At 45.9% G+C, this 14,674-nt stretch overlaps 1 protein-coding gene across 1 annotated transcript; it reads right to left on the reverse strand.

Moving 5' to 3' along the window:
* Positions 1-9,766: 9,766 nt before the first annotated feature.
* On the reverse strand, positions 9,767-13,550 carry LOC108500136 (coiled-coil domain-containing protein 42A-like). Its single transcript, XM_017820690.1, has 7 exons — positions 13,097-13,550; positions 12,650-12,755; positions 12,418-12,522; positions 11,683-11,880; positions 11,101-11,322; positions 10,405-10,563; positions 9,767-9,950 (listed from the first exon to the last, which is right to left on the reverse strand). The coding sequence occupies exons 1-7, from the start codon at positions 13,171-13,173 to the stop codon at positions 9,780-9,782; spliced, it is 1,038 nt and encodes a 345-aa protein (XP_017676179.1). The 5' UTR covers positions 13,174-13,550; the 3' UTR covers positions 9,767-9,779.
* Between the last annotated feature and the right edge of the window lie 1,124 nt (positions 13,551-14,674).

The following is a 14,674-nucleotide window of genomic DNA, read 5'->3' on the forward strand; positions in this document are numbered from 1 at the left end:
ATATTCAGCTTTTTCATTCCTGTGGCTTTAGTCACTTTTTCAATAGTTGTTTCACCCCTTTACAGGTATGGAGGCCTGAATGACTGGTTCATTCATTCCCTAAACATCTTTATGGTCTTTTTATAGTGCAGTGCAGTTTGGACTGCACTTTGCTTCTCCTAGGGTGTCATGCTGAGGGACCAACACACCCTCACTGCTGTTGGCATCTCACTCTCAGCTCCCCTGGGAACTTCCAGCTATCCAGAATCTTTTTGGACAATCAATTTTGTTTCAGTGGCTTGAAAGACCAACACATGGAGAGATGCCCCAGGTGTTTCTCTCTTCCACAGACCTAGTGGTTTGTGCTGGACAAATCTCACGACTCCAGATTCGTTATATTGTATGGACATCTCCTACTAAACATGTGATTGAAAGCCTAAGGATTGAAGCCATATAACCATCACTCCTCTGTCCCTTCAGCAGGTTCAATACAGGTTTAAGGTTTGTAAGGTCAGTACCCTAACATTAAGCAAATACTAAAAACTGCTTTATGCTGCACAAGAATAGACTGTTACCACATGGATGTGACAGTCACTCCCTTGTCTTGACAAGGTCACCATCCTTCTACAAACAACTGCAAAAAGCCCAGCAGAAAAGCACCTGATCCCCTTCTGCTGTTCCCATGTCTCCATGCCGTGCCCAGGTTGCAGGCACAAGGTGCCAGTTGGGGTGAGTGGCCAAAGCAGAGCTTGGAATCTGGGACTTTCAAACACAGATCCCTTGGCAGTATTCATGTCAGCCACTTCTCAGTACTGCTGCCTGCAAGAGGGTTACTTGTGATGCCTTTTACCATGACAACTTGCATCTCTCCATCAGTTGACCACATCCCCTCCCTTCCATTCTTGCTTACAGATATTTTTTTCACTCCAAATAACTTCCATGGCTGGCAAGGGAAAGGCAGCTCGACTGTGAACAGCAAATCTTCCATGGCACTCTGAGGGCTGGGTACAGACCTGTTAGCACTGCCAGGAACCCATTCCTACAGATGGTGCCTGCTCCCTCCCCAAAGTCTGCCAGTCTATTAATTCTGCAGAAAGCATTGATCCCACAGCTGGGAGTGGGTGCTGTGTCCAACCCAGGCAAGACTCCTACTGCCCTGCACAACCCAGCTGCTCTGAACTGGACACTCGCTGAAGTAGAGAAGAGGATTACTTGCTCATTTGACCTCCTCTACGAATGAAATTGCAGCTCATCATGACATCTCCAGGGCTGGTTTGGAGGGACAAATCCTCCTGTCCCCATGAATTTGCCTTGAGCAGAGGGTTGCTTGCCTTAATGGGGAAAATGCCTTTCTGCTTTTAACTCTTCATGAAAACAGTTCACATCCTCTAAAGTATTAGGATATCTGTAACCTTCCAAAATGACACATTAGCTTTATGTGTTATTTTTAGGAATGGATGACACAATCTGTATAAAACCTTAAACTGCATAAATATTAATGTTCAGCATAGAAATGAGAGAAGCTTCTGAGCACATCACAAGCCAAAAAAACATTCTCAAGTTAAATGGAAAGTCACTGGATTGTGCAAGCACTTGGGAATATCCTTGATATCTACTCACCACAGGGTAGATATGAATTGGAACCAAGATCAGCTTTATCTAATCTATAAAGATCATTCAAACAAACTCCTGCAGTAGTTCTGGGCTTTGAACATGAGACAATTAGAACCAAAGCAAGCATTTTATTCCTCAAAGCCCATTTCCTTCTGCCAACAGAGCTTCTAAGCCCAGAAGCAGGGTTGCACCTGCAGTGTCAGTAGCTTTGCTAATATATTACAGTGGGGGTTAAGAATCCATTTCTTGACCAAACAGCAAAAATTTTCAGCTGATAAAAAGTTTGTGCTTATGAAAAAAGTACCTTCAGCAACAGCAAAAGAAGCTGTGAAGATCAAAACAGCCATGTAGGAGCATGATCTGTGCTGAAGCAGCTTTTTGAGTTGTTTGAGGATTTTAAGATTCACAAGGCTGAACTAAATGAGGTACGTGTCAGCATGGAGACACAAATCACAGTTGCTCCAGTGGGCACAGGGAGGTGCCCACATGATGTGTTGAAATGCATGAAACTGTCACTCGCAGAAGAAAGAATACAGTTTACAGACCTGTGTTTTTAGCCATTAAACAGAGCAGTCAGGCTATTACCCTGGCTCTATCTGATGTGATATTAGGCTGTGATATTTGCTAGTGGACCTGATTTCAAGAGGGAAAATACATCCCAAGTGAAGGCAGCTATTTACAGTCTGGGATCCAAGCAGGTCCTGCTTAGCAAGGCATCTTTCTACAAACCAGGCACCAGCAAGAATGTTCCCACCAAATATGTTGAACCAGCATGCAGTGTCTGTGTAAAAGGAAAACTGGAAACTTAACCAAGGCAAACAAAATGAATGGCAGATAGCAAATAAAAACAAATACAAAGGTCTAATTTTATGTATCGCTGGAAAATTCCACGGGCTCAAATGTCGAGGTCTCTATATAAATGCAGTATAAGCAATAGGGGACTGATTTTCAAAACTTCTTTCACTGTTTTTACCATTGCCATTTGAGCATCATAGTTTAAAACTATGGCCCTAAGAGTGCAATAAACTCATTAAATTAATTCTGACTGGATATGATATGTTGGAAAATATACCTGGTGCAGACATAAATGTGCTGTATGATAGCAGAATAATGACATTATCTTTATATTAATGCGCACACACACACCTCAGTGCCTCACTGAGCCTCAGTGCAGGAGATGAGTTAATGCCAGTTCTGCTGCACACAGGGGCACAGGCAAGCAGAGGTACACTCTAATGCTTGGTTGGGATGGGGACATGGGTCCCCAGGCAGTCAAATGGGAGATTAACTCACACAAATGCTTTTTATAAAAATTCTTTACTTAAAATAAAATGCAAAATGAGTAGGTCGTTACTGGCAAGCCTTGGCTGTGGGTGCTGAATGAGGGTTTCCATCATGCATAGCTGATGTGTGAGGGGTTGCTGCAGAGTCCAGCCAACAGGGATGCTCCAGGAGCATCCCTACAAAAGCCTCTGATGCTGGGGTTATGAGCACTTTGAAAATCTCACTGAATTATTCAGTTATTCAAATAATTTTTATGTTTCTTTGCATGGACAGACACCAGCAGCGTGTCCTCGTCCAGGTTGCAGCTCTGTGCAACACTGCAGTACAGCTGAAGGACACTTAGCAGCTGCCTGGTGATATCTCCAACTTCCAGGATATGGAGCTTTTGGGGTTTGATTTTTTTTTTAATTTAATTTTATTTAATTTTATTTTATTTTATTTGAGATTCAGATAGAAACGTGCTACACTCTGCACACTGAGAAAGCTCTGGACCACGGAGGAAAACCTCTCACATGAGCCATGCTGTGTGCATGGCCTGTATACACACTGTACAGGGCTTTTGGTGAGCACTTTTACCAGCAAAAGGGTTTTTAACTACAATATATGAGAACTGGAGGCTTTATCAGTATTCCTACCCTGCACCTCTCCAGCCAGCTCTCCAGATACATGTCAGTGAATCTGTAACCTGGACAGACACATAGTGGGATTCCAGTGTCTATTATACAACTCTTTGCACCATGTGAATCAAATTCACCAACCACAGAATAGCTCACAGAAATAGTTTGGGTTGAAAGGGACCTTTAAGGGTCACCTCCAACCCCAGTGATCAAGTTTAGTTCCATGTCTCTTCTTCCTTGCTGACATGTTGCTGGTAATTATAAAGCAAACTTTTGCCCTGACAAAAATGAGCATTACCAGTGCCACAGGGCTGCCAGACCTCTCTGGGGCACCACAGACCAGCAGCTCCTCTCTGCATCCAAAGCAGGAGCAGAGGCACAAGGAAATGGGGTGAGAATTTCCTGGGATTAGTCTTTGTAATATTAATAATAGGAATGAAAAATCCTGAGCAATTGAAGCAATTCTGAAACCGGAGTTTTGTCTTTTGTCTGATGAAACTTATAAGCTTTGCAGAGCTTAAAAAAAAATAAATAAATGAAAACCTTCAAAAAATCATGAGACCAAAAAGGACAGCAATAGGTGGTATGAAATCAAGTGTGTTTGGCCCTGCTATTGCAAGGACCACCCCTCACATGGGTTCCCTCATGCAGCAGAGAATGACCCCCACTGGGCTGTTCTGGGAGATGAGATAATGCTCCTCTTTATCTTGCAGATGTGGAAGGTGTCCCGTGCAGAGGCTCACACGTGGATATTGTCACAGCTCCGAGCTACTCACCCTATATAGTGTGTCAGGAATGCAGGCTCAGCTTTTCACTTCCTCCAAAGAGCCTCTTCCCTCCACCTCAGATGTTTCCAAGAGATTTGTAGCAACAACATTACTATGCTTTTTCATTAGGCATCACCACCAAGCCTTCCTTGGCTGAAGCCTTCACAGGCTCAGCACAAACCAAGTTTTTAAGCACTTTTGCTCTGTACAGGAGCTTTTTGCAGATGCCTTTATGTAAAGAGCTGTGCTCCAGAAGTCATTTCTAGCTCAGCTCTCTGACAGTAACTGTACTGCACCACAAACTTAAAACATTGTAAAAGACTTATGGCACTCTTAAAAAATGATAGGACAAGAGGAAACAGCCTCCAGGTGCTCCAGGGAAGGTTTAGATTGAATATTAGGAAAAATTTCTTCGCTGAAAGGGTGGTCAAGCTTTGGAATAGGGTGCCCAGGGAACTGGTGGAATCACTATCCCTGGAAATATTTAAAAAACATGTAGATGTTATACTTAGGGACATGGTTTAGTGCTGGACCTTTCAGTGTTAGGTTAACAGTTGGACTCAATGATTTTAGAGGTCTTTTTCAACCCTAATTATTCTGTGAGTCTGATTCTCATGTAATAAATAGACATTACTTTGCAAGGACAATTCCCAGCCCACATTTCAGTGTGTAAAACCATCTGTGTCTGCTCTATCAACATTCACTGAAGGAATTATAAGAAGTAATAATGAGAGAAAAGTTTCCTATCTTTCCTTAGATGCAGAGATTATTCAGTAATATTTGTCCTAAGTTTACACACATTTGTGTGCTTTTTTTCCCAGCTGGAAAACCAGCCCAGAAGATTTCATCCCAAAAGCTGAAAATTGTATCAAATTGCTAACCTAAACTACATTAGAATGCCACTTTGTTATGCTAATTTACAGCTACTATTCCCTTAGGCCTAGTAGAATGCTAAACTCTAGTCTCTTATCAGTCTTTCCCCAGAACAAGAGGTTCCTGTGATCCCTCATATTAAGATATTATGCAAAAGTGATACTGTGAATTTTTTTTCAATTTTGCAACCCTGTGTCTTCAACTCTTTCTGTACTGTGTTTCAGAAGAGCAAGAGCAATCAGACTGACCTTACATGAAAGTTGTCTTTTCCTGAATTCTTGAGCTTTGAATAAATGTGTAGGGACACCAAGCATTCTATGAGGAGCTGCATACAGAGAGGAAAACTGCACCAGTCAGAAGCACACATCATGTTACGGATCAACTGTATATTTTGTATTAACATTTTAATAGCTCAGTCTTGTGACAAAAATTGCAATGAAGGGAAAAGGGAGCAGACTAAATCTACCCAAGGCGCCATGTTCATGGAGAAAAGCAAACCCTGGTTTATCAATCACAACCCTACTGGCTTATCCATATCACCCTTCCCTGAGGGACTTTTCCCATGCACGTCTGCTGGGCAACTCTTTCCTTGCCTCTATCTCAGGTGAGCATGTGCCCAGAGTGCTCCTGTCCCACTCACCATTTTGCTTCACTGGTACTAGCAGGAGCACTTTACACCTCTGAGATGAAGATAATTTGCTCCAGGTGGAGGGTGTTCCAACCATGCACAGCTCCCAGACCCACTCTTAGCCCTCCACCCATCAACTGGTGTAAGGTAGAGGCAAAAAATGCTCCAAGTTCACCTTCTTGAAGGAATTTCTACCCCAGAAACACTCACTAGGTGTTTCTGATCTCCCTCTTTCCTCACCATGCACTTTAATGTACACACAGTTGTATTTATTGAAAAATTAATGAAAGTGTCTGTATCAAGCAAGGAATGAGAGAGGGGACTGGGAGAGAAGGGCAAATGTGGAGCAAGACCCCAGTAGCCTCACCATCCAAGGGGGCAGAGGATGAGTGGTGACTTGAACATCTGTCATTCAGCAGCACGGTTTCCTCCTGAATCAGTGATTCATTGATGCTGTGTGGGAATATCACAGGGCACATTTTGGAAGGGTTAGTGAACAAGTGTGAGCAGCTGCTTTGAAAGATTATCCTTTCCTGTTCAGAATTTTATACTTATTAGGATTTAACTCTATCTCATCACTGAACCTACTCTCTTTCAGTTTAAAGCCATTTCCCCTTGTCCTATTACTGTAGGCCTTTGTCAAAAGTCTCTATCCAGCCCTCTTATAGCCACACTTTGGAACTGGAAGCTGCTGTAAAATCTCCCCAGAACCTTCCCTTCTGCAGGCTTAACAATCCCAGCTCTCTTTGTCTCCGTAGCAGAGGTGCTCCAGCCCTCGGAGCACCTTCATGGCCTCCTCTGGACTCGTTCCAAGAGCTCCATGTCCTTCCTATGTTGAGGGACCCCAGAGCTGGACACAGTACTCCAGGTGGGATCTCACCAGAGCAGAATAGAGAGGCAGAATCAAACTGGACTCTTTGTTGTATTCGTGGGCTGGCAAACAGCACTTTATAGGAACTGTGGAAGGTGTGAGCCTGGCAGAGGATAAACCCAGTCAGAGTGTTCCACATTTAGTCCAATGGCTCCAGGTGTTGGGGGGCACAAAAGGCAGTGGTTCACCCCAAATACCTCTGGGGCTCCAGAAGGGCACAGCTGCATGTCTAGTGGGGCACTGGGACCACCCCACCCTGCAGCCCAGGATGTAACATGAGACAAACATCATGTAATTGAAGTAACCTTGGGAATTTATCCCAATTTACTCACGTGAAGTGACTGGGCTGCCCTTGCGCTTGCTGCAATTCCCCGTAACAGTGAAGGATTTGCTGCACACCCAGGGATTTGAGCTTCCTAATGGAAGAGTGAGCCCAAGGCCAAACTGAGCTCAGCACTGTTGATCTTAAATCTGTACACAACCCATCCAAGTGGCACGAGGAAGGGGAGTGGATCCAAGTGGTTGCCTGAACCCACAAGAAAGATCTGCGTTGAAGAAAGATCTGAGGACTGGTGAAGACAGGATTGGGGTACTCTCCCTCATCTTTTTTGGGTTTTTTTCCATTTTTTTAGATTTGATGTCACCAGAGAAGATCACATGAATAATCTCAAAGTTTAATCAAAGCAGCCCTGTCTCCCTCACACACAGCTCTCTACCACTCCATTTAATTTTTACAGTTGTTTCTTCCCTAAAATGTCCAATAATGCAAACATTTATAGAAAAAGAAGGCTTTTCTTAGGAGACCAATGCTGCGCAATTTCCTAGATTGCATTCTTTTCTTTCTCTCTCCTATTTCAGAGAAAGCTTCTTTCTTATCCCTGCTATTGCCAACCTCCTACTTACAAGTGAAGGAATCCAAAATAAACTCATTAGTTTCAGTAAAGATACTTTGGAATTATTTCCTTATAACTCCAAGTATAACTTTTCTCCGATTTCCTTAACCACTGTATGGATTCCTGTTATGCACTCAGATTTCAGCCTGTGTCCAGCACTCTTAGTAACCCAATTAATGTCACAAAAACTCAGTTATATTAGAACTTAAAGCAGAAACAGAGGCATTGCACTGTCTTGTCTCAGTCAGTAGTCGGTATTCACCTGGAAGAAGGTGTATGGTTTTTCTTTCTTTCTTTTTTTTTAATTTAAAAAGAGGCATTTCTGAATTCATTAAAAAACCCCAAACCAAACAAAAAAAAAATCCAACAAGAAACAAGATTTTCTATAACTACCTTAGATTTAAACTTTATTTCCTGACTCATGGCAGTGTGACATGGGGAGGTGCAGACAACTGGATCAGGCTGATGTCAAGATAGTGGAAGAAATACCATCTTTTGGAGGTGTAAATTCTGCATTTCTGTATCCTCATTTCAAAAACATATCTAGCAAATGGAAATAATTTCCATAATATTCATATCCTCAGCCAAGAGGATTTTAATTAAAGGATTTAATTTGTTGATTTTACCTTTATCATGAAAAGATATTTAAAAAAACCCCAAGGGTAACAATTCACATGACCATTCAATCCAATATATTAAATTGATACCATCCTAAAATTTCCTGTAAGAGAAGTCAGACATTCATTCCTGTGTTGGCACAGGGCTCTGAAACCCTCATCTAGTTCTCTTGTGTAAAATATTAGGTACTGAAATTTGTCTCACTTTTTATTTATGAGCACAATGCACTGCAAAGCACACAGGATACCAACAACAGCTGCATTTCAGCCACATGTGATCCCTATGGAAATTGGGATTGCTTAGAAGGACGTGTACCAACACACAAAGAGGATTTTTTTTCTTCCTAACTACCCGCCCGCATGCGGGAAGGCAGGGTGTGTATATCAGTATATCTCTGAAGTTTGGAGGAGAGGTAATACCCAGGATTAAAACTGTTACAGGCATGTTATTTCTTGCCATACAACATGGAAATATCAAAGTTCACACCCTGTTATTTTGGAAGATCAAACCAAGCGTAGATGGCAGAACCTGTCTAGCTAAAAAGAGCACCAGTTTGGGACTCATGCTCACTACGCTGAAGCATTTGAATTGCTTTTTTCCCCCCAAGTTTTAATTCTTCCAAATTTAGCCTAGCCCATGCCCTAAAAAATCAGAAATTGCAAGGACACTGTGTCATGGTGAGGATAAGGAAGATGGAAAAACCCTTCTGAATTAGTGTTTGGGGGTATGTCCCCAAAGCTCCATCGCTCATCTCCAGATGCTCCATTTCCAGCCCTGCTTCTTCCAAATCCCACCCAAAGCCTGGGAAGTGTTGAGCATCATTTCTGCATTGCACTGTGCAACATTTCACCGGTCTCAGAGAGTTTTATTTCCTCCTGGAAGCTCTTCTTCCCCCAAGAAGTCCTTTGTCTAAGAACAGGAATAACCACTGGAGAGCAGGGAGCGAGAGTGTCTGATCAATGGTCTCTTGCCTCAAAATCTGTAAGCTTACGTCATTGGATCCTTGGTCCAATAAAAGGTCCTCCCCAAAAGACCGTGGAGCCTGACCTGAACTCCACAGTATGTCCCTGGAGACACTGTTAGTCCTCTTGTTTTTTATTCCTCATGACAGCACATGTGATGAACAGCTAAATGCTTGGTGAGGTAGCTTTGGCTGGTTCATCCATCACCTATGTCCCTTCTCCACCTGTGTGGAGAACCTATGTCCGTTCCCCCTAACAGCTTGAGGGGGAAGGTGAGCTTTAGTCTGTAACACGTGGCTGTGCAGAGAAATCCATATCCACTGATGTGCTGGGTGTGGTGGAAACTCTCTGAAGCTCTCCTGAAGCACAGTCTCCCCACCCTGTTGTGACATCTCTCTTGAATATATAAGAACTTAGGCTGAGTGGGACATCCAAATGTGAACACTTGTACTGATCCCTGTTGGAAACTATATTATTGTCCCAGCCTGCTCTCATGATCTTGCATGCTTTGCAGGAACACTATCTCCTGCAACCAGAAGCCCATCTGCCAGAGGAGGCACTCCAATGGTCTCTGGGGTGAAGCTGTGGGATGGAGTTGCTCTGACATGTCAAATCCTCCCAGGAAATGAAGAGACACCTTAAAACAGTTTGTTTGTTTGTTTGTTTGTTTATTTTAGTCTACAATATCTGTAGGGTTCTCCTCTTTCCCTTCCCAACCTACTGAAACTTTGTTGTCAGGGCAGGTCATGTCCCCTTTGGCTTCATCAGCGTAGCTGCTCACTGGTGCTTCTTCTTGTCCCCCACAAAGATGGATGTCTTTGAGGTACTGGATAAACTGCTTTATCTAGAGTGGGAAAGAGAGATGGCAGAGCTCAGCACAGGAATGGGAATAGGAAGCAGAGAGAGATTCGTTGGCCCCAAATGTCACCGATCAAACTGAACAGGGGGATAAGCATTTGCCTTGCTGGATCTGCACCACCAGAATGGAGTTTTGTAGGCAAGTCTGAGTTCAGAGTATGGGTGAATGAAACCCAGCCTTGGCTGTGGCTTGATCTGCATGTCCTGCATCTCCTGCCCCAGCCTGCCTGGCTCCCACTCCTTTTGCCAGGCAAGGACCCACACCTTGCTCTGCCTCCTCAGAAGAGACAGGTTTGCCTGGTATCCCCTGCCCATTCCCCATGCCCGAGAGAGAAAGGAACGTGTCTGTTGGGCCTGTGGGCTCTCCCCTCCTTTGGGCAGCTGAGAAACACTACTGCTCCTCTTTCTGGGCAGGGAATAGGGCTCTGGCTTGGCTTTACCATGTCCAGCTGTTTGAGGCTGTCATCCACCGACACTTTACACTCCGCATTCAGCCGCATGTTGGTGGACTGGAAAAGGTCATGGATGGCCAGCTTGATGGTCCAAAGCTTCTTGGTTTTCTTGGAAGTCCTATTCTGGATGTCAGTCCAGCAAGTCTCCTAGAAGGAGAGGAGATATGCAGCATGGGGATGTGCCCCAGCAAAGATGCTTCTTCAGCACTGAACACCTGGCTTGGAGACCCTAACTTCCACACTCATCTGCCTGGCTAGGAAAAACCTGTCCTTGCCAGGCTGTGCTGGAAGTGGTTCAGCAAATCCAGGAACCACCACAGCTGCTCCTTGCTCCTGGAACCTCCCCATCTCTTTTCCACTCCTGCAGTCCTCACTCTGGCTCCCCGTAGGCCCTATTCGTGCTACCCTCAGCAGGGTTGCTGATACCCTGGCAGCAACACATGCCACTGCCACCCTCCTAGACCAGGTGCTTTCCAGCTTTGCCTGATGGCAAACTGGCTCCAGACCTGGTCCGTCGTTCTTCCCTCTGCAACCCCATGGAGGGATGAAATGGTGAACCTCCTCCCATCACAAAGACTGCTACTGGGCCCTGCCATGACCCCATGGCTGAAGGATGAGCCATCAGCTGATCTTGAAAGAGACAGGCCTTGGAGATCGTCCCCTGCCTGCCCCACAATTCCTTACCCAGAGGCGGATGTCGGTCTGAGCCTGGTCAAAACGTAGTTTGAGCTGTGCCAGCTTGCTTTTGTACTGAAGCATCTCAGCTTCCTTCTCTGCCCTGTACTGTTCCAGGAGCACCTTGTCTTGCTCAGTCAGTTCCTTGTGCCCCTGCTGTGACTGCAGAAGGTCCTTGTGTGTCCTCACCAGCAACGCGTACCGTGAAGCGACTTCCAGGATGTCCTCAAACTACAGCACAGGATTCCTGGTGTTAGTAACCTCATGCCCTCCCCTCACGAGCTGCAGGTCTTGTTTCATTTGGCACCCTGCCCTTACCAGGGCCAATACCTCCCCCAGATGAAAGATCTTCCCTTCTTCCCCAACTCTAACTATTCTGTGATCCTGTGATTCTCAACGAGACTTCCTTTCCTGCTCCGGTTCTCCTACCCTAACTCTCCTCCCTGCGGCTCACCTTGGTTGCAGGGAACCTCTTCCCATTCCATCTGAGGTCTCAAGCATCCAGTGGGTTTGCCTTGTCTCTTTTAGTTTCAACACCTACGTAAGGCCCTTCCCAAGACCACGATCTCTCTCTCTCACATCCAAACTCACCTGTGAGATCTTTACCACGTCTTCCAGGTATTTCTTGAAGACAGAGTACTTCTGTACTTTTTTGCAGAGTTTCAGGTGCTCTTTTCTGAGGGCTTCCAATTTCATCTTAGCTTTCAAAAGCTCACTCTCCTTTTGCATATTCTCCTCTCTCTCTTTGCTGTCTATCTTCAGAGCCAGGATTCGTACCTGTTCATTTTCCTGGTGGTTTCCCCCACCAACACACATGCATGCACATAAACAGAGAGGGAAAGGAAGGCAAGGAAAGATGGGGCTGGATCACTTAACAGCACTCGAAGGGCATACTTTCAGAGAGTAGAGTCTAGTACTGAAGCACCCCAGGAATATTTTCCCTCCCCATTTCACGGGGCGATCCCTCTTGCATTGACCCTTTGGTCTTGGAGACAGGTGGCTGGGATGACATTCTGATTTTCAGACCTACTTGTTTCTGTCCCTGGAAGACAGTTGGATGCTAACAGTAGTGGCAAGGCTGAGACCCTTCCTAGGGGACATTTGGTGCCCTCAGTAGATCCCACTAGTACAGGACAAGCTCTCTCTCACTCAAGCTCTAGTAAGACTTTTCTGTGTATGTGGTACAAAACCTCGTGCCATGCAGTTCCTCTTCCTTACACCTCCAGGTTCAAGGGAGACTTGAACAGGAGTACTGGCCCAAGACTCTCTTCCCCAAGGGCGGGGAGAAGTGGGTGGTGTGGCTCAAGGTCATGTCATCTGGCATACCTTTATAATTTTCCCAGACTTCTGCACGTGGTCCTTCAGCTGAGCCCTCTTGGCGTGCAGGGCCCTCCACCGCTCGACGATGACTTTCATCCTCTCCCTGAAGGCCTGAAGCACCAGAGTGAGGGTGGCATGGCTGCCCTCACCCAGAACCAGTCACCTGCCTGCTGATGCCCCACTCCAAAAAACCACAAGCCCTCCCAACCATGCCACAACACCCTCCCATCTTTCTCACCTCATCTTTCTCTGCCAGAGTCTTTTCCATCAGTCGGACTTCCATCTTAGTCTTCAGAAGGTGCATAAATGAAGATGGGGATTCCTCCTCTCTCACTCCGAGTTCCCTGCCACAGAAGTTTTCCTCAAGGTTACATGCTGGGTCCAGTTCCTTGGCAGGATGTTGGATTGTTCTGGGTGTTGGACGGTGCCCCAGGTGGGGCAATTGGGCAGAGCAACCCAACACAATCTCTGACCCCACCTGGCAGCATGGCATCCCCACCCCTCCCCAGTGGGGATCCCCCTGGCAGATCACGGGGGTGTTACAGGGAGGAACAGGGCTGGGGAAGGCAGGTACAAGAGCAGATAGAAATGATGGAGATAAGGGATGGGAGTTTGCCATGGCAGGGGAAAGAGGGATGGAGAAGACAGGAGAAGAGAATGGAGGATGGTGGAAGAGGTCCCTCACCTGAACAAGTGTGGGAGTTCCACCCTGTAGAGGTTGAGGAAATAGCCTGACATCTTCCCATGGCTCCAGATATCCATGATTGCAGCCACCAGCAGGAAACAGAGATCCCAGGCCCTGCTGGCAATGTCCCTTTTCCAGGTCAGCCCAGGAGCTGCCCTGCAAGCCTGAGGGCCCAGAGGTGTGTGGGAAGCACCAGGCAGGGGATGAGCCCCTCTGCTTTCCTGGGACCTTCCTTGACCTGTGGCCTTTGAAGCTCTTTGGTCCTGTGGCTACTCCAACCCCTGTGCCAGGCCCTGTGGCTACTCAAGCCCTGCAGACCGGCTCTATGGCTACTCCAACCACCGTAACAGTCCCTGTGGCTACTCCAACGACCATAACAGCCCCTGGCAACTGAATGGTTGCTTGGCAATGGAGTGTTTGCTTGGAATTAGGGGGACTGACCACTCTGTCCAGAACCAAGAATTTTTTCATTCCCTTTCTCTCATTTCCTCTCATTCTTCCTCTGCTAAAATTTGGGCCCCCGTGCCCTGTGACCTCTGCTGTCTTGGGTGGGTATTTCAGTGCCACATCCTGACAGCCACATCCCACTGTCCCAGTGCTCAGGGCAGGGGGCTTTCTCCTCTCCCTCAAACCCCAGATGGAAACACTGTTAACCAGGCACATCCTCAGGGATGTGTGATCACTGTACTGCCATGGTAGTACCCTTCCCTCACAGCTCTGCTCATTGAGACCACCTGCTCAATGCTTTCTCCTAAGCAAAAACATCATTTTCCAGCCCCTAAGCCCATCATCCAGTGGGCCACGAAGCTCCTGTGCATGGCTCTAAAAAGAGTGGCTGCTCACTTCATAACAGCAACAAATTGCTCCTGCTGGAGAGTGCAGAGGATAATGCTCCTGGCTGCTCCCTAATGGGTTATTTAAATCCTCCTAATCAAGCAGTGGCAAACCATCACTCCCTGAGAGTGGTTTTCCATTTCCTATTTTTCTTCTGACCCTTCCCAAAGCCCAGATCTTCCTGCAGGAGGGTGCCCAACCGTCAGGCACCAGGCACACCAATGCAGCCAAATTAAACGGATTTAATGGCTCTTGCAGCAAAAGCTCCAGGTCCACATGCATGAGATCTGCTCCTGGAGTCTGAGGAAGAGAAAGTTTCTTCTGCTCAAAAGGAATTTTTTTCCTGTCCATTATGATAAAAGCTCAAACTGGAGATGATTTACAGAGAACGGGCTGAATAGTTCAAGGGCTGACAGTGAGATTAGAGAAGTTGCTATAGCTGGGGAGAACTTGGGAGGAACCATCTGTCCTGCAAACTCTTCTTGATGGCTTTTCTCTCATTTGTCCCAGTGCCATATATGTGTCTCTACCAAGATTCTCTCCAGCAGCAGGAAAAGATGGGTTTGAGGAGAGAAGCCGTAGGAACAACTGTGAACATCATCTGGACTCCAACACTCCCTGTTAGAAGTGCAGTTTCTAACCTCTTTTTGGTTTATTGGCTAGATTTGCCCTGGGGCTGGGGAGACTGACAGAGGAAAATTACGTTTTGGAAATCTTCAGAAGCTTCTTAGCATGGAAATGCTA

Source organism: Lepidothrix coronata, unplaced genomic scaffold (assembly GCF_001604755.1).
Source record: "Lepidothrix coronata isolate B3197 unplaced genomic scaffold, Lepidothrix_coronata-1.0 Scaffold85, whole genome shotgun sequence".
Classification (NCBI taxonomy): domain Eukaryota; kingdom Metazoa; phylum Chordata; class Aves; order Passeriformes; family Pipridae; genus Lepidothrix; species Lepidothrix coronata.

Coding starts and splice junctions, on each gene's coding strand:
- LOC108500136 (XM_017820690.1), bottom strand. CDS start 13,173: ATGGATATCTGGAGCCATGGGAAGATGTCAGGCTATTTCCTCAACCTC. Junction 12,756..13,096: donor GAACTCCCACACTTGTTCAG/GTGAGGGACCTC, acceptor CTTCTGTGGCAG/GGAACTCGGAGTGAGAGAGG. Junction 11,323..11,682: donor ACGTGGTAAAGATCTCACAG/GTGAGTTTGGAT, acceptor CCTGTGCTGTAG/TTTGAGGACATCCTGGAAGT.